The 24,092-nt window shown below is 32.9% G+C and overlaps 1 protein-coding gene across 1 annotated transcript; it reads left to right on the top strand.

Moving 5' to 3' along the window:
- The first annotated feature begins 10,095 nt into the window (after window positions 1–10,095).
- On the top strand, window positions 10,096–23,965 carry LOC127857480 (uncharacterized). Its single transcript, XM_052393875.1, has 10 exons — window positions 10,096–10,679; window positions 16,716–16,871; window positions 18,043–18,345; window positions 18,659–18,689; window positions 18,847–18,924; window positions 19,113–19,271; window positions 20,341–20,565; window positions 21,547–21,615; window positions 22,026–22,403; window positions 22,738–23,965. Exons 1-9 carry the CDS (start codon window positions 10,143–10,145, stop codon window positions 22,130–22,132), a joined length of 1,665 nt encoding a protein of 554 aa, XP_052249835.1. The 5' UTR covers window positions 10,096–10,142; the 3' UTR covers window positions 22,133–22,403; window positions 22,738–23,965.
- Window positions 23,966–24,092: the final 127 nt, after the last annotated feature.

The following is a 24,092-nucleotide window of genomic DNA, read 5'->3' as shown; positions in this document are numbered from 1 at the left end:
TTTAAACGTGAACTGTAAACTGGTTTGCAAGAAATGTTTTTTCAATAAAATGATGATTAACAGGAAAACACGATACGTGGTTCGTTTTATAATATCCTGAACAGCACTATAAGCATGTCATGCAATAGTTATCATCAGTATTATCATCAGCATCAAAACTTTATATATTGCAATCTCTACCAAATCATCAAAGAATGCTCTGTTAATATTATTTATGTAACAATCGGTTTCATAAAAAAGAAGCCTCATTGATGTGTCGATTATCACCATCATTCATAAAAGGCCACATTTGTATCAGTGTTTATTTTTTTAAAGTTTCATTTAATGTAGACGAAGAATTAATTTCTTCAAGTAACTCGACATAGGCAAAGGATCAAATATATATTTGTTTTACTCTAATTGACATGATTTACAAACCATTTTTTATTAGTTATTTGTTAAATGTAATTTAATTCCTCGAGTTACATTATGCAAAATTAAGACATTTCCTTGGTCAATATATGAATAACAATTCATATATTTATTTGTCTTATACATGTAAGCATGGATCATTGCATGGAGTGCGGATTAGTCCTAGGCTCTTTAAAGGTATATTACTACATTAGTGATATAAAATCATTGAATCATTGCTACACAAAAGGACGCCATTCAGTAAGCATATTTTATAGTGTTCTATCAGTGGGCATTAACCACACATCTGCGAGCAGCAACAACATGTATTATTTTGAACTAGGAGCAAAGACATATCCATTGCTTATGAACCGTATTCGACCAAAACCAGAGGTTTATTTTATCTAGCTAGCGTTCCTTAATATTAAAATTTAACTGAGGTAGAAAATGCCTTTTTTATCAGCAGTACGTTGTTATCAAACATGTTACTTTAACTTTTGGAACATATCTATGTGTAGTTAGATGAAGGAAGAACTAGCAACTGTTTTATTGCGTTTTTAACATGTGTCTTTGTATTAAATATAGATTATTGGTAGCCAATTACATCAATTAATATTTAATTATTTAAGTATCAGAAAAACACAAGAAATGTTCAAAGCTTCAACTCCAAAGTAATATTATAATAACAGATCCTCACACAAGTTAATTGGCAACGCATTGACACTAAAGTCCTGTCCAGCATAAACATTGCTCTAAAATGACATACATATGAGGTCGCATACAAAAATTTAGCACTAATCTATTCTTAACAAAACTCTATAGTAATCCGTGCAAAATTGTATATTATAAAACACTAAAACATTAAGTATTTATTAGGCATGGGGACGCACATTAATCAACATTACGATTATCTGGTGTTTATGTGTACACATTAAGCGGCATGTGAAGTATATATTCTTGCCATCATAACTGATGCCTATTCGATCAGAACTGCACAAGGGACAATAATATACAATTGAATAGTGTGTTGTTTTACTGTTTTTATAACTGGGTAACATATGATAATGGAGCTACTTATTAAACTATTTCAAGCAAAGACTTACATTAAGCTTGTAGGAACATATTAAGATGCCAGATGTGAAATCATTTGTTATACTATTCCAAATTTGAAATCATGCTTTACGTCAGAAGGTTAAATACATAAACGCGAATCTCTCCAACAGCAAACATCAAGCCAGAACCAAAAACGATAACAAAGCATGAACATTTAGAAGGCCCAACATTTTAATTGTGATTACATTGCTTTTACCTTACAACTAGCTTTGTCAGAGATGTTGGAAAAACAAAGTTGTAAACCGAAAGGATTTTAGCTCATTAAGATAATGCAAGCTGAATTGTGAACCTGTTTGAGGGTTAAATTGAAGATTAATATTGCATTGTATTTTCAGAAATAAGATTATTGTGTAATCATTATATAATAAATCGTTCCTTGGCATACATATATTATAAAAATAGTTGCGCATGAAATGTACATGGGAAATCGCAAACGCAAAATCGGTAACAGGTCTTAATTCTGGTCCCACTGGACACGTGTATCGAACAAGACTTGTTGTTATTGTATTTATATTTCTTAAAGATTGCATCGATAACATTATTTCATAATTATAACTGCATTTTTTTAATACATATATATTTTTGGAAAAATAGAGTCGATATGCTCCTTTAAGACCAATGTTACAGAAGTAGATCTTATATGTCTTAAATATGGTTACCAAGCAGTTACTGCATGTGAGGAGACAATTAACCAAGGAATCAGTATTGGCTATCATATTTGTGAGTAAAAAACATCTTTTATATCCAACGCATAAAGGTAGAATATAGGATGTTGTTCAAATGGGACAAGGTGAACCATCTTAGTGACATTTTGTAATAATTGTATAAATCTATGAAATTTCTTAAGTCAACACAGCAATTAAGCTTCAAAGCATACATACATTTACCTGCCAGTGAATATTTATAAGTCTTATTAATTGTAAACTGATAGTTTTCAGTTCTTTTGCGTTGATCAACCTCAAGGGCTAGCAAAACAAGTTAGAACCTTTGCAATAATTAAGCATAAAGTGACACATGGAATCATTTTTACACCCATATAGTTTAAGTTCTATCCAAATACCTTCTAGTCACACCTCTAAGTAACTGTAACGAAAAAAAGCGGTTAGAAGCCAAATCGAAATAATTTGTGAATAATATTATCGCGGTATTTGCGGTCATGCGACTTTAAACTTATTTTAGTAACAAAACATGTGCTCTTTATGTTATGGAAGAAAACATAATTTTATCGAATTTAACATCACCGGTGCCCGTTGAATGAACAAACTATACGTTTTATAACGAGAAAATGCATAATATAATTAATATCAATATTAAAACCATTTGTAGTCTGGTAAGACTTGAGTTATTGAATAAAAAATGCAAAACTTAAGTCAGAAGTTGTTTTTACAAATCTGATATAGCGATCAGGGTCGATTAGAAAATATTGGAATACATTACTTGTCAACAACACTGGTAGTCTTCTTGTATCTTGTATGACGATTAAATAAATGTTTCAGTATTGTTCGCTGCATTTAAATTCGCTACGCACGCTGCATTTTAATAAGTATTTATATCGACGTATGTAAGTTGGATATACATTAATTTAATTCGTAAAGTTAAAAACATATTTATTAAATGAAAAATATTTTAGGACACTTTCAATACGGGGTTACCTACAATACAATTGTCTAGTCAGTGCTATATAAACTGTTTTGATGAAGTTCAAATTGAGGGTCAAATATAGTTATGAACAGTAAACGATTTGCATTCTTTGACGATTAAATATCAATATTAAATTATCAATTGCCAATTATGCGACTTTTACAGACACTAGCAGCAACTAGATTTTAGCAGCCGTTTCTAACAAAACGATCTACTCAATTAATTTGTTTCGCCAATTATTTGAGTCAGATATCCATTTTTGTTATAATGTAATATATTAATTAATACGTCAATGTTGACATAACGAAAATCCCATGATTATTTTCCTTATAGGATGCAATGGTCAATTGCCGTTGTTTTCCAATAAAGTATATATTTATCTACAATATTGTTGAGTTATGTAGCAAATTAGTTTTAAGACTATTATTCGATAATGACTTTCAGAGCGTTCTTTACTATTCATTTAAGTAAGCCATTTTAAGTGTTGTTGTACGGTATGACTGAATAGCGGAAAGAAAAGTCTTACTGCAGAAAAGATCATCCTAACATACTACATAAAGAGTACTTGTTCGTCGATATTTAATTACATGCACTACGCATTAATGTTCAAACACATTTTTTAAATGTTGAATGAAAACATACCGATTTCCGACGCGTTATTTTTTTCGCATGAATATCTATCATTTTCGCACCGACTTTGACGCGCCAAAATCAGAAGAAGTAAAATCATTGAATGAAAAATTCATGAAGCACATCTATATGCATGAACCGTGTCGATTACGCAACTGTTGTGTAGTAAACCTCTCATTTGTGCTGATGTGAGTTCGAAGACCACTAAAGGCATGATCGAAACAAATTATGTTTTGGAATTGGATACTTTTGTTTGCTTCATAATTCAATTGAAAAAAATTGTTTCTAGATATTTGATAAATGTCGTTATTAAAAGCCTACATTTATTGGAATATCATAGAAATGCATCTTAAATGCAACAAAACTGATGACCAAAATACATTTTAAGCAAATTTTATGAGTTAAAAAGGAATCAATGTCTTATATCGAGATATTACCAGCATTAAGCTATATTGATAACAACAATTATTTTCGAATTCAGTCCAGATACAAATGTAAATGTTCTGTTAGCAAGTTTCACGGTGATTGAGTTAAAAATATGGCAATGCTTATCAATGGACATGAAACGTATCTCACTCGTTGTAGAAATCGTTTCAACATAGATTTCATTACGATTACGCAAACAAACGTAATGTAACGATTAGAAGGTGCTCGAGCTTTGTTTTTTCCACAAACTGATGAGTTTGTTTACACCATATTACTAAAGTTTATCTTGTTATGAGATATCGTAGATGTTCTGGTTGAGTTTCATGAAGATTTTGCAAAAAAATTGTTGCATCTAGAATATTCAAAAGCTGTATCTTTGATTTAACCAAACGACTTCGATTTGACTTCATGCGACACTGTTTGAACTCAGCTAAGACCCAGTTTTATTATTAGCTGACATTTAATTTGCATAACTGTTCTGACTATGTTTCACGAGATTAGATAATAAATCTTGCCTCTGGAGTGTTCAAAAGTTGTTTCTGTTATATGATGTTATTACCTAGTTTTTGACCTCACTGGAACCAGTTTTGAAAGCGGCCGAGATAGCATTTTGACTGACGTTCAGTCAAAGTTTCATGGGCTCTATAAGTTTAACAAGCTTTTTGTTTGTATTTGACACTTTGACCTAGTTTTTTAACCCATGTTTTAAACACATTTTTAAACTCGGCTGAGGTATTCTCAGGAAAAATGTTCTGACCAAGTTTCATGAAGATCGGACAAACAATGCAGTGATATGAAATACCAAATGTCAACGCCTAATTGTATGCCTTTACATAACACAACACGCTGAAAATTAAAAATCAAGTAAAAGTCGTAACTATGTTTGGAAGTATTTCAGATAAATGTTTGATGATTCCAAAACCATTTCAAGAAAGCTTCAATCGTTTTAGATAATAACACAAACGAGAAAGCATTGTTTGTTTGTACTACTATATAACTGTATTTTGTGAAATGCTTACACATTTTGATATATGTAAGTGAACGCTTGTGTAAATTATCATCTCTGTACAGGCAATTACCATAATCACTCAAAATCCCTTCTTATTGTAGCTTTGACGGCTTATTCTTTGTTATACTGACTTTAGTTTATCTTTTGATCCTAGGCTATTATAATTTACTCTTTATACACCCAACATAACCTCACGTATCATAATTATGATACCAAACATATTATCATCCTTTACCATTTGCTTCTTTTCCCTTCCATCTTCTAATCTCTCTGATATCTTTTTCTTCATTGTGCAGCAGTTTTGTAGCAAACAACGAACACAAATCTTAATAACGTATCCGTCGCAATGTGTCTTCATCGCTAATCGCAACACCCGTATTATGACAGCGTTTCTGGCCCATCTTGTATTTATTGGAGGTTATTATTATGTTGTACATTAAACAGAGACCAGTAAACGCTGTCATGGTTGCATATAGATCACCAGCTATCTTTCCATTTTTCCTGCACTTATTATATGTATGTCAATTATGGCTTAATATAACAAGCCTTTTCTCATTACACATTTATGTATACACGTCTATGAACACAGCACTGAGAATTGAACATCCATGCAAACGTGTTCTGATAGGAAAAAACATACACACGGATATTATTTTCCTCAAAAAGCTTCTAAAATGTTTCGTATATGCTGCAACATGTTATTGGATCTCTATAGTCTTATTGCGATCAGGTGATATTCATCCTAACCCTGGGCCAACTTTGTCTGATCTATCTTTTAACACAGATACAAGCAGTTCTTCTTCCTTTCTAAAATCGTCGGCAACAAACCACATCCGTTTTGTACATTACAATATACAAAGTCTGGTGCATAAAATTGATGTTCTTTACACAGGACTACGAGGATTTGACATAATTGGTTTTACCGAAACATGGCTTAATAGTTCTATTTTATCTGCTGATCTCCTCTTTGACGGTTTCCACCAACCAATTCGCAAGGATCGCGCATTCGATTCACACGGTGGCGTTGCTATATACGTAAATGAAAGTATTGCCTTTAAACGCAGACAAGATCTTGAACTGAATAATGTTGAATGTATTTGGATTGAAGTTTTTCCCTCAAAAAATAAATCCATTTTGTTTGGCGTGTTTTATAGACCGCCTAGTGCGGAAAGATCATATATGATTTCCATTGAAGAGTCTATAGGGTTAGCCAGAGACACGCGAATAGATGATATTATTATAACAGGTGATTTTAACATAAATGCTCTAGCTGAACCGTCTGCACGGACAATTAATGATTTATGTCAACAATATGAATTAACGCAACTCATTAACGAACCAACACATTATACTGAACACACATCATCCATTATTGATCTTATTTTTGTAAGTAATCGGAATAATGTACTACTTTCTGGAACAGGCGAACCCTTTTTAGACCAAACCGTTCGGTACCACTGCCCTGTTTTTGTAACATTTACATTTACATTTATTATAAAAATTTACAAAACCCAGATACAAAACGTTTCATCGACATATCTGGTGCTATGACATTGGAGATTATACTAAACTACGACAAATGATGTCGGATACTAATTGGGATCTACATAAATCCGAAAATGTTGATATATATGCAGATAATTTAACTTAAACAATATTGAACATTGCAAGTATATGTATTCCGAACAAAAATGTTTGTATCCGTTTGCGTGATCTTCCATGGATGAACAATAACATAAAGAAAAAAATTCGACAACGAAAGCGCCTTTACCGAAAAGTAAAACAATTTCATAGTGATATTCACTGGTCAAATTTCCGTCGTGTAAGGAATGAGGTTGTTTTACTATTACGAAACTCGAAAATCGAATATTTTCACAATATTGCTAAAAAACTTAAGTCATCAGACCTTTCCGCTAAAGACTGGTGGGAGACACTGCGAACATTTGTCCCTTCTAACAGAACTAACACAATACCACCTCTTTACGATGAACAAACCAATAGTTTTGTAGCGGATGATACATGTAAAGCGGATATGCTCAACAGGTATTTCGCTAGCCAGTGTTCACTTGACGAAGCAAATCACGATCTTCCCCAAATGCACCATACACACACGAACAGTCTTCAGTCTATACATATAACACCAGAGGAAGTAATTGACTCAATTAAATGTCTAAAGGTAGGAAAAGCGTCTGGTCCTGATGGAATAGATAATAGAATCTTAAAAGAGGCGATGCATCAATTAAGCTACCCCTTGTGTGATTTGTTTAACTCTTGTCTAAATACTTGCAAAATGCCTTCTTGTTGGAAACTTGCAAATGTGTGTCCAGTTTACAAAAAAGGCGATCCATCCTTAACTTCAAATTATCGACCCATATCACTGCTTAATACAACCGAGAAGGTCTTTGAAAGAATACTGCATAAACACATTTTTAATTTTCTTCGTGCAAATTCATTTTTTGCACCCACTCAATCTGGCTTTTTGCCTGGTGACTCCACTGTCAATCAGCTGACATATATTTACAACACATTTTGCAAAGCACTAGATAATGGCCTTGCAGTCAGGGTTGTATTCTTCGATATAAGTAAAGCTTTTGATAAAGTATGGCACAAAGGTCTTTTATGTAAATTGAAACAAGCAGGCATTCGAGAAAAACTATTATCGTTTTTGTCTAACTATCTTTCTGATCGTAAACAAACAGTAATCTTACCGGGATCGTCCGGATCAACCCCTATTGAAATTCTCGCCGGAGTCCCTCAAGGTTCTATTCTAGGACCACTTATGTTTTTAGTATATATAAATGACATAATTACTGACATAAATGCACACATACATTTGTTCGCTGATGACACCAGTCTTTTCATGGTCGTTAATTCGCCTAACGAAACTGCAGCCGTACTGCAATCAGATATCGACAAAATTTCTAGCTGGGCTAACAAATGGATGGTTTGTTTTAACCCTTCAAAATCCGAATCAATGATTATTTCTCGCAAAATAAATAAACCAAATCATCCACCATTGACCATGCAGAACATTAATATTCCAATTGTTGATATCCATAAACATTTAGGTGTTTTTATGTCAAATGACTGTACATGGCATGCGCATATATCCTTCATAAAGGAAAAGGCATGGTCACGAGTTCATATACTGCGTAGATTAAAAACAATTCTTGATAGAAAAACTCTCGAGAAAATATATTTTTCGTTTATTAGACCAATCATTGAGTACTCAGACGCTGTATTTGACAATTGTACGCAATACGAAAAAGATGAACTAGAGAAAATACAAACTGAAGCCGCGCGAATAACAGCCGGATGCACGCGTCTAGTCTCATTTGAAGAACTTTATAATGAATTAGGATGGGAAACTCTTAGTCAACGAAGACGTAAAAATAAACTAATATTAATGTATAAAATGAAATCAAACAATTGTCCGAACTACTTACAGTCCCTTGTTCCCGCAACAGTTGGGTCGCGTAGCAATTACTCATTAAGAAATGCGTCACATCTCCAATCAATTCAAGCGCGTACGTCACTGTATTTAAATTCCTTTTTACCGTCCACTGTATCCGAATGGAATAATCTTCCAGATGACGCCCAAATCGCTGAATCTATCCAATCCTTCAAAAGGCGTATTAACATTGATCGACCGATTCAAAATCCCATATTCTCGTACGGCGAAAGACGCTCTCAAATATTACACACGCGTTTACGTACAAAGTGTAGCGCCTTAAATGACCATCTTTTTAGACGTAATATTGTTACATCCCCATTATGTGTATGCGGACTTCAGGAAACGACGTCACATTATTTTCTCGAATGTACTCAGTATGCACATGCCCGCGGCGAACTTCTTAACACAATATCCGTTTATTCCGTCCCCTGCATTGAAACAATTCTATTTGGAGACAACACGCGTGACTACCTTACCAATATTAGAATAGCTGATGCTGTTCACAAATTTATAGTTAATAGTAAGCGATTTGATTCGTAACAAGCTATAGAACGACTCACAACCCTTTTCTCTTCTTTTCCCTTATCTAATATTTCAAAACTACCTTTATCTTCTTCCCAGAACCCTACCACACTTTCCTTCACCTCCATATGTCAACTTAAAATTTAATTTTTACAATTCAAACACTATACACGGAGTTTGTCTCTTTCTTTAATTGTTATTATTGTTTAATGATCAAAATCCGATCATGTTCGCCTGAAAACATGTAATTGTATTTGTATAGGGAGAAGAACTATATAAGACATTGTCTTTCGTTCTAATCCTATTCAAACATGTTCATTGTATAAATGTTACATGTAATGCTATGTAATAACAAATTGTATTGCTTGAAATAAATATGTTTAAACTTAACGAGAAAGAGTTCATATGCGACACAAACATGTTCTTTTACACAATGTTTAGTTTCAACAAATGTGTATACCAACCGTGACACATTATAAAGATGAATAACAGACGCCCGATGATTCTTGCTTGGGATTTTAATTAAGAATTTATTTCAACGTTGGAATACAATATTAATCTTACACTTACACGTTGAAAAATTATACGAAAATAATTAATTTTCTTCGTTGCGTTTAATAAGTTTCGTAATAACCTCATGAAAACAACAACGTTTTTTAACATAGTGAATAAGAGCAAATCATTAGATTTCAAACGTTACAGCTTTAACCGCTTACACACTGACAGCGTCCCATATATCATACCAGTCACGTGGTTGTTATTCGATATCCAAAACATAAGTCGCCATATTGAATCTTCAGGTGTTCGCTTACATACAGTGTTTATATATACACGACAATATTACGTTATGTTCTCTTCAAATGGATATGATACAACACAATGACAACTGAATGATACTGATATGCATTATGTGACATTGTTTTCAGGTTCAGTATCAATCGAAACTGAAAAAAAGTAATGGAGAAAGAGTTGAACGATGAAGAGTTGTGTAATTGGCTGAAGGCGTGCATAGCATTAAAATACTTTAAAGAAGGAATTATGCCTTTCATTCATCAACAGTGTGAAAATATCTTTATACAAAACGTAAGCAAAGTTCAAGCTAGATGCAACCTATCACAATACATTTGCAAGGTATGTGTTATCGACACATTAAAGCCAAGCCACGCCAAAAATAACCCATGCAGTAAAAGGAAATGTAATTGCAAAATTGCAAATACGATATTGTGCAAAGACAATGGATCATGCAGTGAGTTGTATGATCTTTTAAGGGATAATCATAGACATAATGAGCCTAATTTTTCGAACACAAATTGTTCACTTTGGTCAGACCCAACACGAGGCCCATGGGAGCAAATGAAATGTTTCATTTTCACTCCTGGATACAAATATACTGCACATGAATCAGATGCAGATGTGACTTCATTGATACAAATTTTTGAAAACAACAAGGAACTTCAAAACGTTCTGGGCATTTGCTTTGCTGATTTCGATCAGGTAAAATTCTTACGAAAATAAATTACAAAAATATACTTGCAAATGTAAAATGAAGTAACATAGGTCGGTGTGTTTAATTTAAACTATACAAAGATTGTTTGCTCTGTCATATAGGTTTCAATGGAACTGTAACGATCTTTAAAACACAACTATGTTTAGCATGTGTTGTTAAAACAGTCTTTTGTTCACATGTTAACAATATGTAACTTATGCAAATAACATATACTGAAGACATTAATAGTAAATAGTTATCTTACATATTATCATAAATGTAATCAATTGATAAATGTTGATAAGTATAATTTTCTTTTTTTAAATAATTGGTTAGCAAAAACAATAAATTCGATTGCACACATTTTTAAGCGGACAGACGAGACGCGTCATGCATGATTTATTGAGTGCCTCAATTGTCTAATTCAATGTGCTGTTAAATTATAATGAGAATGAGCAAAAACAAAGTGTCTATGGTCCAATATTGTAACTTCAATTATCCAAAGTAAATCGATTATTCTACAATGAGCTTTTATATGACACTGAAACATGATCCTATAAGTGTTCGATCCAACCATTATATAGTTACAATGACGCGATAACTATACGACACCTGAGATCAAAATTACACGCTTCTTATTTTCAGTCCCTTCAGAATATATTTGTATTGTTAAGGACATTGTTTTACATTTTTGAATTCTTACTGCAATACTGATTTGTTTAGTCATACTACTTCTGTTTAGTTTACTGGTCTCAGTACATTTGACTCTTTGCTACTTCATAAAGTCATGAATTAGATTCGAAGGACAAAATTCGAAAATTATACCTTCTTGCTAAAATTAGTACATAGGGATACTATTCTGGCAGGTGAACGATTATTCCCGAGGTTTAGACTACTTTTGTGGATACCTTAATATGGCGTCCGAGCTGGCTTTGCTGAAATTCCGCAAAAATATATATTTGTTCAGAATAGTTTATACACGAAAATCATGAGTCATTGGGAAATAGAAAACATACGAACCATGGGACGCAAGACCACGTGGGTATACCATTAATTTTGGTGTGTCAAAAGTAAAATTATTTATATCTACGGTCATTTTTGCCGTTTCCATTGACTGACCGCTGTTATCAGTTTTGACTATAAGTAAAACGTTAACAAACGATTGAAAATTAAGCTGGTTTCGTTATATTATCAATTATAATCCGCTCTTGGTCATTAAAACAAGTATGTTTGATCCTCGCTGCGGTACCCGTGAAAATACAAACTTCTCTTATCACTAATGAGTTTAAACCAGTAGTGAAATCAAATTCGATCATTCGCTGGAAGCACCACTGTTTGTTTAAATTGTAAGCTGTAGCAAAAATGAAAAAACAAATGCGAGAGAAGATTACTTATAAAAGGACAAACATGTCATTCACATATTGTTTGACGTTAATTGCCATTATCATGTTGTTCATTTTCGTGTCAGGGCAAGTTCTGTTTTCATTTTTGGGATTTAGTGACGAAGAAGCTTGACAAATTTGAGTGTTGTCTCTATGGGTCAACAACAAGTTAAGCTGCTGACACCTACATGTATAACACCTCAAAATAAACTAGCAACATATTTCCTTTTTAAATTATTGACGATGAATAGGTTCTATATCTTTATAAGCGATTGTCGAGTTCTTACTAGTATTCGAATATACTTTTAATTTATTTGAATTTTTTTTGTTTAAACAATGTTATTGTAATCGATTTGTTTTCACGTTTCAAGTGCATTTTTGGTTATCGTATTTGTGTGCATATTTTTCAAGAATTGACATGTATTAAGAGAAGTGATTGGCACTAGTAGACCGATATTATTGATGGACAAATATTTGGCGGTTGGTTTTCAACGCAGTAAAATCATCAATACTTCTATCTTCAATGAGGTAAAACCATGATTAAATAATCCATATTGAAAGATATACAAGGCCTTTTTCGAAACAAATGTGTGCATTATTAAGCAAAGCGTTTTTAGCGTAAGTGTAAAAGGTCACCTTTGACATATCTGCCGTGTGATGGGTTATGCAAGGGAATTAAAACAATTGTTTTACGTATGCCATTAACTATGCATACATTCAGCGGTTTAAAGTTCAAACAATTATTAACATAAAGATGTTAAAACAACTTACATGGAATATCGATATCGACCACATAATTTTGCAAACTTTTCTTTATTTTATGCCTATTCTAAAATGCGTTAATGTTAAGAAATAACAATAAAGTTGCTCTATTTATTCAGTGCAGAAATTAAATGGCGGTGCTGACAGAAGAGATAAGTCGATAATAACGTACTTTGAACATTGAGCTCACGATTTCATTTCAGTTGTATAATATCGGGGCTTTAGGACAAGTACACTCTTCAAAGTGTTTTTATTCTTAAACGGCACGCTTAAATTTAAACAGAAAACACATAAGGAAATCAAACATAGGTTACTCTGCAATTATTATGGGCGGAGCTAAAACATTCACAGCTCACGCTGAAACTGAACAGTTAAGCCAATGCAATTACCTCACGTTGTAAAATCGCATGTTTTATCAATGAAAATCTCGATCCCGAATACTATGTAAACAAATGCGATGGTTCATCTTCTCAAGCTTGATTAATATCTAGCACAATCATTGTACACATCACAAATAAGGAAATCTTAAATATGGACGCACATTTGAAAACGGAGTGTATTGTGATTCATGCTATTATGTAGCTCTACAATAGATCTATCTAGGACAAACTTCTTCGGCGTTGTAACCGATGCATATATAAAATCTAAGTACTGACAGTACTGGTGTGACGATGCTTTTGAAGAGGATGGATATAAAAGCATCAATTTAAGTTTATCTACATCACCACAATTGTGTTTGTGGGTACGAAAATTTTGGGTGCGAACACAAATTTGTACGACAATTTTTTGTACAAAAATTATGCCAAACAAAAAATTGGGTACGAAAACAAATTTGGTTACGAAAAAAAATTTGGGTACGAAACAATATTTGGGTATGAAAAAACATTTGGATACGAAAAAAAATTGGGTACGACAAATTTTGGGTACGAAAAAAAAGGGGAGTACGCGGAAGTAGTACCCGTGGGGAACTTGACCCATTCAGCGAAACTGGGAGGCGGTTTACATTCTCGATCAAATATAACAAGAAATATCTTTAAAAAGATATTCGACGTGTATTTTCTGTACCACTTATCTTAAAAAAACGTTCTGTTACAGTAAAACGTTTGTGGGTTATAACATTACGTTACGTAGCAGATATATTGAAAACTTGACATGCTCTTAAATGACACCATACTCTTTAATTTCACATGTATATCATACCAAACTTTATATTCCGTTGTTTCCTTTCCTAAGTTAATGATGTTAGTGTACGGACATGATTTCACATGTCCTTGTGCATGAACATATAATTTTTCTCATTTGATTATTGTTTTTTTTTCTCTAATTCAATAAGCTTAGGTATGTTTGTTGGTTAAGTACGCCAATAATTTCATGATGATTCCCGAAAGTAGGTATGAGCACATAGTCGAATACGACTTGAATACGTGAGTTCGCCCATGAACACATGGTAAGGTTAACTAAATCTCCGCGATATGACCTAATAAGTGTTTAAAACAGCAATAATATCCAACAAACGAATGAATTATCAAACATAGTATGTGCACTGATGTGGCTCTGTAATTTCTGTTTGAAAAGTTTATTAAATATGCAAAATGAGAAAGCACGCATAAGAGCGAGTTTCATAGATGTCGTATGGCTATTATGCTGTTTATATACTATACTCGCTATAACGTTTACAAATGGCAGGTTCGAAAGAATTCGTTTTCTTTACCTTCATGATCGCGTTAAACGTTAATTATACACGTTTTCATTCGCAATGTATTTACAGATTCACGACAGATGTCAAATAAAATACAGAAAATGCATAGTTATTTCGTTGATTTATAAACATATAATGGATTGCATATACAGTCCACTCTCGTTATCTCGACATCGGATATCTCGATATTCTCGATTTGTCGAAGTAAGTTCAATGTCCCAACTTTTTTCCTTGTTTATCTATATAAATAAACATCGCATATCTCGATTTTCGTTATGTCGAATAATTCGATATGTCGTTATAAAAATTTTGTCCCGAGACCCGATTTTACATGTATTTACTGTGGTTTATCTCGAAGTGCGAATAAATGTTCCAGTGTCGGCAAAAGGTGAGACATTTTTTTCTTTGATACTTCACAGTCCCGCTTCGCCCGGCTGCTCCCGATACTGTGCGGTAGGGAATTGATCCGTTAATTGCATCAATTATCACACGTTTGTAATGTCGTTAGCCATTAACACTTGAGTAAGGCCTGTCACTTTAACTGTCACTTTAACATCAATTAACTGCAATTAATACACAGCCTGCCGAAAGGCCGAAATACAAATTGATTTAACAAACAACAATCCAAAATGCATTGAGTTATATTTTTACTAATATTCGATTGAACTTTGCATTTCAAACTACAAAATGTACATGTACAGTTCAGTATTCCGGAACGTGATTTACGCATGTTCAGATGGAAAACACTCGTCTTGATTGGACGTCAATTGCATCATAACTTTAAATAGCAACATTACCGGATGTTTACTCGACAGTTTAGACAAATTATAACCGCATGTGTTCATGCAATTCTGTTATACTTAAAACGTCATTTTAAGCATTTACATAGCAAAATTAATCGTGCCTCGTAAAAACGCGCATACATCAGGAAGAGTATTATTCCACACGGTGACGGCTTTAGTTAGACCACTTAGCAGGTATTTAGATGTTATTAACAAGGTAAATTTTCGTCTCATTGTTTCTTTGAAAACGCCTAATCGGATATCTCGAACTCTCGTTATCTCGATATTTTTTATTGTTCCCGCCGACTTCGAGATAACGAGAGTGGACTGTAACTGATTTAAAATTAACGTTTTCGAACTATTATTAAATCTTTTCCCCAGAATATGCTGTCCTATTTATAGCTGAGCTTCCTTTACACTTTATCAATGATAATCAGCGAGGTATGCCGAGTATAAAAATCTCAATCGGACTGGCTCGGTCTTTTACATAGGTCGTCATTGTGAAGAATTTTTTCATGGTATGATAACTTAGACGAGCTGCTTCGCAGCATCGTCAATCATACACTGTTCGCTTTTGTAATAGCTCAAAACGAATATAATTTATATTATATATATGTATTTAGTTACCTGTTTTGTGAAACTGTTATGTGACTGTACGAGTTCAATGAAAATGGAGCACTTGATCAATGGAACAGCCCGTAGCTGACAATTATGGTACGAACAATCGGAGAGGTTTAAAATGTCAGTTTATAATCGGGATAGAATCGAATACGTACGTGTACGTCATAGTTTGCTGTCATATAACCCGCGGACAATTGTGTAGATGCGTGGTTTTTAATCACTCGTGCTTCGAACTCGTGATTTATTTTTTACGGATACGAACTGCTGGCAACGAGTTATTTGAAAACAACAAACGATAACGAGCATACACACACCAATAAGAGAACACAGAATAATAAACCAAAGAATTTCAAAATAAATAATGTTGAATTTAAAGGACTTAAACACTTACTGTTGATATTCATTTATATTAAATAGCGGTTATACTCCTTAAACATTAGGTATGATTTGACATTGATATAAACTTTTACAGTAATGTAATTTAAATAAAAACTTGTTGTTGAAGACCATTCTACAAATAAAATACGTTGTGAAAGAATTCGTGTAATACGTCGAGGTTGTACTCATGTTATCATTCTTCATTGGCGTAGAATGAACAAACTTTTTGAAATAATAATGAAAGGTTTTTAATTGGATATAGGCTATTATGTGGTTCGATTAATTAATTTTCCGATCATATTTGTTCTTTAGTACTTAACTAAGTATTTATTGCACACCAACTACACATTTATTTCAACGCAGACTGTCTTTTTTAAAGACTTTCTTCTTGTTTATCGCTATTTTACTATTCATTTTCAGGTCAGAAAAGATCGAAACGCCATATACCATTCCGGAAACATGACGATGTCCAAAGCAGATCTTCGATGTTACATATACCACGTGAAGACTGTTTTAGAATTACCAATGTTTCAAAACTATGTATCAACACTATACCTAATCGCAAAACTAACAGAGGTACGTACAAAGTAAAACTTAGTACAAACGGATTGCGTTAACCAACAAAGATACTATTAGGCAAAACATATGTGTGCAAATATTAATGATACTTGATGAATATAGGTTTCACTAAAAGTTGAATGTAAAGAAATACAACTTGAACAATACTTCCGCAAGTCATTCGGTGATTTAACATCAATAAATATAGTCATTTTTTATAAATTATATTATGATTTAAATTGTGTTGTATTGTCTGATGCTCTAATGCCTGTATTTCTTTTTTTGGATGTTGATCTAATTGCAAGACAAACTGTTATTCTTATAGCAGCTAAATCCCTTTTTATTTCTAGTAATTAAATCAGTAGAAAGTACTCATATTATCAAGACCCATTCGAAATCTACGACTATCAGTTTAAAAGGATTAACATTAAGAAATCTTCGTGAATAATGACATCAAAACAATGAGTCAGACGTAATATTACAGTGAAACTGTAACAATGATCGATATTACTAAATTTTAGTTTTCACTGTATAAAGGTGATTAACCAGTTTTAAATCATGTATTTGGCCACATTGAAGTACCTATTTGTTCCCCCAATCCATACTTAGAGTAAAACTACTATATTTTGTCAATAAATACATTCGACCGGATTTTGCATTTTACATGTATGCCTCAAAAACATATGTTTACTTGTGACAGGGACGTTACCTCGTTTGGGGGAAAATAATTGACATTAAATAGTTCATAATTTGTGTCGGTATTTACACAGAAATATTCCGAAAGTATAGTATAAATGGATAACACGTTAGTTTGTTTATAGATTAGTCATTATAAAAAATAATATAATCAAAAGTAGACACTTACTTGATTGAACATTTAATTCTTTAAACAAAAGTTTAACTACACAAACATAAAAAATATCGCTTTAACCAAACTGATTCATCGCTTATGTTAACCCCCTTGTTGTCAATACCGCTGTGGTATTAAATGGAAGTAAATCAAATAAAGCTAGGAATTATATGTGTTATAAACGACAGAGCTGGGTCTGACATTTATATTAGACCTCATCCGTTTGACGGCTATCGGGCAAAAGACGGGCCGATTATGACTTCCAGTTCAGCTCTGCCGTATTTTATTGTCTAATTTTAATAGCATCTACCAGTTTCATTGCTATGCTTGTTTCATCAGTTGGAAACAAACACAACAAGAATCACAACACAAAACGAAATTGACATTAGAGAAGAAGTGATGAAGGCACTGAAAGAATCAAAGAAGGAATTAGAAATGCATGCCGAACAAGGCAGAAACGTGGCAGATGAACTTAGAAGACTTATGGATGCGGAAAACGCCAATACGGTAAAACTTGAAAAAATATTTGGGGAACACATAAAAACATTATTTGACCAAATTAAAGAAACGAGAGAAACAATTCAGCTTGAACGAAACGAATTCCGCAGAGATTTATCAGCAACAATTAACAATATCGATGAGGTAAGGAGGATTTATTATAGTGACATGTGTTTACGTACAAGGTATTAACAGACATATATACAATGCATAAAATAACACCCGGCCTAATAGGCCTTTAAGTAACCTAAACAACAGTGTAACATATAAAGTGAATTTTATACATATAAAATATAAATATATATATATATGAAATATATATTTATATATTATACACCATATATACATAACACACATATATTTGATGGCAATATTATGCACTATGTACAAATATTTCGTCTCAATAACTTACGAATATAATAAACCATTTGTCATTTCTGTTCTTTTTAAAACATAGCTTCGGCGAGAACACGGCGTACATTACAGAGGTAACATTTTTCTTTTGATCCTATTTAAACGACTGAAATGACAACTATTGTTAATGTTGGTTGCATTTATTTTTTTAAGTAAGTGTTTTGAATTTTAATTATAAGAATGTGAAAATATTACTAGAATAAATACATATTTAAAAATTATATTGGTTAGGAATACAGGAGATATTACAGATATTACAGCAAAATGATCGTTTACCGCGAGGGATTAAAAGAAAACGTGCCGAGCCAGGTCAGTTTGAACACATTTAATATCATGTTTAAGCCAGTTTTAGTCACATGTATTTTAGGAACGACTTGTTTTGCTAATAAGAAAGTCCCCTTAATACCGAAACCGCTTCTCACGATGCTTAATTTTAATGTTTCAACTGAAGGCGACGTAGGTGGTAATTTTTTATTTTGCATTGTTGTATTACCCAGAACGTCATGACGTGGTGAGGGCTGTTATAAAAGTGCTGTGTTCCACGAACAAGGATCTTGTTTCTGAAAAGATTGTTAAAATTGCAAAAGGCTGTACACAAGACGACGATCCACAATTGCTAAGTGAAGTAGCATCAGTGCTTGAGCAATTGCAAAAAGGTATATATTAATTCATTGAGAAGGATACGAGGTTTTATGTCGTATTCGTTAAAACGTTAAAATTGGTAAGGATTGAATCTTTCATACTAGCGTGATACATGATTCAGAATTTGAAAATACATATATCGAGTCCCGAATTTCCTAACAAATGCACATTTTGCACGCCTATTTACTTGATTTAGACTGTTTTGTTTTCTGTAGATTATCAATTTAAATGCAGATGTGATCAAAGAAATAAATTAATATGTTCACGAGTAAAAATATAAATTGTCTATGATCAAAGGTGAATACAAAAATGATATTCTATTTTAAAAGAATAATATCTCTGTTACTCATTTATGTTTTAATTCGTGTACCAGAGGAATAAGAAACATGGACTTCAACTGTTAATTCTTATTTTTTAAACAGTGGATAACCAATAAACAATCACTGGTATTTCGATATAAACCATGTGACGGTAAAACTGAATGGTATTATTGTCAATCCGGTTTAAATATAAAAGCAAACGTTTACAGAGTCAAATACAAGTTTAAAAACTAACATCCACATTCAGACCGCTGTACCTGATTCATTTCAACATCGTTTATCAAATTACGTCAAGATATATATATATATAGTAAGTTTTTGTAAATGCTTCAAATGGAATTACAGTAATCGAAGATCGTCTTTTTAAAAAACTTTCATTTTTCACGTATTGTACAGCAATTGAAATGTAAATAAGCTTTTATTTTGAACAAACGACATTTTATGGTCCGCATCTTCCAAAACTAAACAAGCTCGGTTAACTGAATTGATGGTCCATGTTCGTTTAAGACTTCACTTGATCTTGCTCACACCACAGTAGCATATCATTTTCCATGAAAGAGTCTATTTCAACAGACCAAATTAAAAAAAATCTTTACATCTATACAATATAAAGAATAATAAACATTTGCAAATAAAAGTCCTTTTATACGCATAAATGGTTAGCAATACCTTTATATCTGCATTTACAAAATGATAAAATGATAATTATTGTGTTTGTTGTAGCACTCTTTGTGCACATTAATAGGCTTGAAGTTGGTTTTAGATGGAAACATAATAGTAGACATCAAAAACGAATGCGTGGCTCTGTACATCAGCGTCCCATCACTTCAGAATTGGATTCACTTATGCAGGGATTTTTTCAATGGTGCACTGATGCAATTGCTTCAACCGCTTCAAAACTACTTGAGAACACTACCCAAATGCGGGGCACTGGAGCTAAGAATGAACATATCCGAACATGATTTGATCAAGTCTTTTGCTAGCTTACGTAAGTTTTTCTTTTTGTTAATCTTCAATCACAATTTAAAATGTGATCACGATCATTACATTATTATTATTATTATTATTATTATTATTATTATTATTATTATTATTATTATTATTATTATTGTTATTATTATTATTATTATTATTATTAGTAGTAGTAGTAGTAGTAGTAGTAGTAGTAGTAGTAGTAGTAGTAGTAGTAGTAGTAGTAGTAGTAGTAGTAGTAGTAGTAGTAGTAGTAGTAGTAGTAGTAGTAGTAGTTGTAGTAGAAGTTGTAGTAGTAGAAGTAGTAGTAGTATGCTCATGTTGATAGCATGTGCATTAAATGCAGGCATTTCATGCTTATATGTTGCTGTTAAACCACTTGTGTCCTTTATTTTAGTTGACCGTACTGTTGACCATACTGTTGGCCGTAGTGTAGAACGTATTAATTATCAGCTATAAATTACTTATGTTACTATAAATAGTAACAAAATTGACTCGAATGCATGTGATTATCGGTCAAAGCAAGGTGATTATCACGTTTGGCCCTGCAGGGCCAAATGTTGATAATCGATAATCGGCCCGGAGCTAAACCAGGTGACGTTACGGTCAACGCATTACGTAGTAGTGTAAGATAAAAATATTCGTCATGGTTATAGTACATGGGAAACAGGGAATGGCATGTGATAAAAATGTGTTTCAGCGATACATATAATATTGAAGTACCAATCGGTAAAATAGCAGGTATTGATGTGGCTTGTTTGAACATCTTTGAACACAGGGACTTGTCATGAATTAGCCACGACCACTTGTATCGTCTTTATTTAAAATTTCTTTAACATTCTTTTCATAGTGATCATGATTCTTCTACATTGTTCTTATTAATTTTTTGTATATGTTTATTATTTATTTCGTATTTAGATTTACAATGTATTTAGTATTTTATAATTTTATGCTGCTTTTATACTAATTGTGCACATGGCTTTCCATTTGGTTTTAGTTGACCGTATTTCACCCGTATTAGCCTCGAAAACTTTCAGCGATAGACATGATGTGAACGTGACAATCGGTAATGTATCTGAATCTAAATGAATTCGTTTGATTGAGAGTCCAATTATTATTATTAGATTTTTCATATGTATATTCTTAGTATAAAAGACGTATTCTGAAATAAAACATTTTATAAATGATGCAAATACTTCCAATAAAAACGAGACTCCTGGCAGTATATATAAACATTAAACAGTATATAAAGGTGCCTTTAAAACATGCCACTCATGTATGAAATTGTAATAATAAATTTACAAAGAAATGAAATTACGGCTTTCTTCTGTGGCAGTAGTTTTGTTTCAGGCACATGCAAACGTGAACCGTAATCCAAACCAAACAGAAAAACGCTCCCTGAACCAGTTTTTCAATTGATTTAAATTGTGATATATTTTTCTTTATAAAATACAACTTTTTTTCGTGTGATCATAGAATTGCTTCAGGAGCTGCAATTCAAACTATGCGTTTATAATAGAAAAGCCAAAGCTTTAGCTGAGAGCTTAGATGAGGTAGCCAAACTGATTGAGGGTAAGTTATAATATTGCTCAAGTTATAAATTCATTATAATTTTGCATTTTTACACAGCTTTTTGAAAGAAAGATGACATAAGGTTTTACACACGAAATGTTCTCAAACAAGCTATTTAGGTTTTTATATTTTTGACATGTTGTATCCCATTCAAAGAGAGGGAGAGGAGCCCTGCGCGAGTAATGGTGAGGGGTAGTATTTGGGTTGCTGGGGTTGCGGCGATGGCTGCCGTCAGATTGGGTTTGGTTGGTTTAGGCGTTTCGTTGATATCAGGAGCTGTTGGTACGTACATAATCAATAATCAACCAAATGCACTCTGATCAATTAACAAAATATTGTATTTTGCTGTACTGGTTTCAATCATGTTTTTTGTATTTCTTGTTCGATAAAAACCGGTCACCCCGTATTTATTATAGCACACGCTTCGTTCATTTTAGCATCCATTAATAAAATAAAATGTTGTCATTTGCAAAACGAGTGCTGACTTCTTAAATTAATCTTCATATACTTTTAAAAAGTTCGATGTAACCTTTGCTGGTACAATAAGTGTTGTTGTGTTTTTGTTTTCTTATTACAAAATGTGTGCTATAACGTATTGTCTTTTGATGTATCGCAGTAGTAGCCATTGGTGGTCATTCGGAACACACCTTGAACAAAGACATAGTTTCCAGAAGCGAAGCTTACAAAAAGGCCAAGAGGATATTGCAGACGATTCTACAAACGCACAAAGACATCGTGGTCGGCTCCAATCACATCATTGATATACTTGGACAGGAAAAACTTGAAGAAAGATTCCCACCGCTTGCAAACATTCTTAAACGTTATATCGGCGGAAATGCAGAAATCAGCATCCTTAATGCTTTAAAGTTGATACGTAATACTGCTTTTGAAATTCGACGAGGTGGAATGACATTCTCTATTGTTGAACGGAAATCAAAAATGACATGGGAAGACGAGTTTGTTATTTGGAAAATAAATAAGCTCATGAAATCAAAACCTACTGAGCCAAATCTCCAACTGTTTGAAGTTGTTTGGAAGATTTCTGGCATGACAAAAATGTTGCTTGAAACGTGCCGCAGTGACGAAGAAATCGAGCATCTGATTAATGATACTATTCGAAGAATAGAACAATAACTGCATGGTGTGAGGATGTAAAAATGAAGATTTTTATAGTAACATTCATACGACCATTTCTCCTGCGGGACAGAGTCGCAACTGATTTGTTTTATTGTCTGTTTATCACTCTGGTAATAAGGAAAACATTTGAACATGTAAATGAACGAATGCTATTCATCTTTTCGATATGCATTAATAAATTATCAACAAATACTTCTAAGGTGGCGCATGGGACCGAACAAAAAGATGCACAAATCTAGAGGAAAAGAATTTTATATATTAGTATCGACATATTTTGCTTTATTTCATACACTGGAGGTTGATAAAGCTATGAAAAGTTTATCCAAAATTTACAGAAATAAATAATCAAAATCCATTTTGAAATGTGAGGGCAATTAAAAATTATGACATAAAGTAACTTGAATAAGCGAAACGATGAATTTGCCTTTTTCGAAGCGAATTTCAAGCCAAATGTTCGGTGGCACGCACGTATATAATATGTTCGTGTGTTTACGTATCTCGTTCCCACTTATGAAAGAATAAGTAAGTTGTGGAATCGAGAAAACAAGTCTTGCGAACGATTTGAAACCTCGTTGGAACGAAATAATTGATTCGTAGGAACCAATCAAAATAAATGTTGTTTAATTCATGTGTCAAAATGGCTGACACAATGGAGGCTAACATAATTTCGGACGATATAAATCAAATAGATTCAGCCTGTTAAAGACTTCATAAACTATATGTTGTTTGAAAAGTGTTCCGGTATATGTCTGAACCACAAGCTAAATGACTCGTTCCAACGAGTTATTTGGTCGTTCCAACGATTTATTTATGTCGTTTCAATGGGTGTCAAAG

Source organism: Dreissena polymorpha, chromosome 14, assembly GCF_020536995.1.
Source record: "Dreissena polymorpha isolate Duluth1 chromosome 14, UMN_Dpol_1.0, whole genome shotgun sequence".
NCBI lineage: Eukaryota > Metazoa > Mollusca > Bivalvia > Myida > Dreissenidae > Dreissena > Dreissena polymorpha.
Note: the sequence above shows the minus strand (reverse complement) of the source record. Positions and strands in the feature narration are given on the sequence as shown.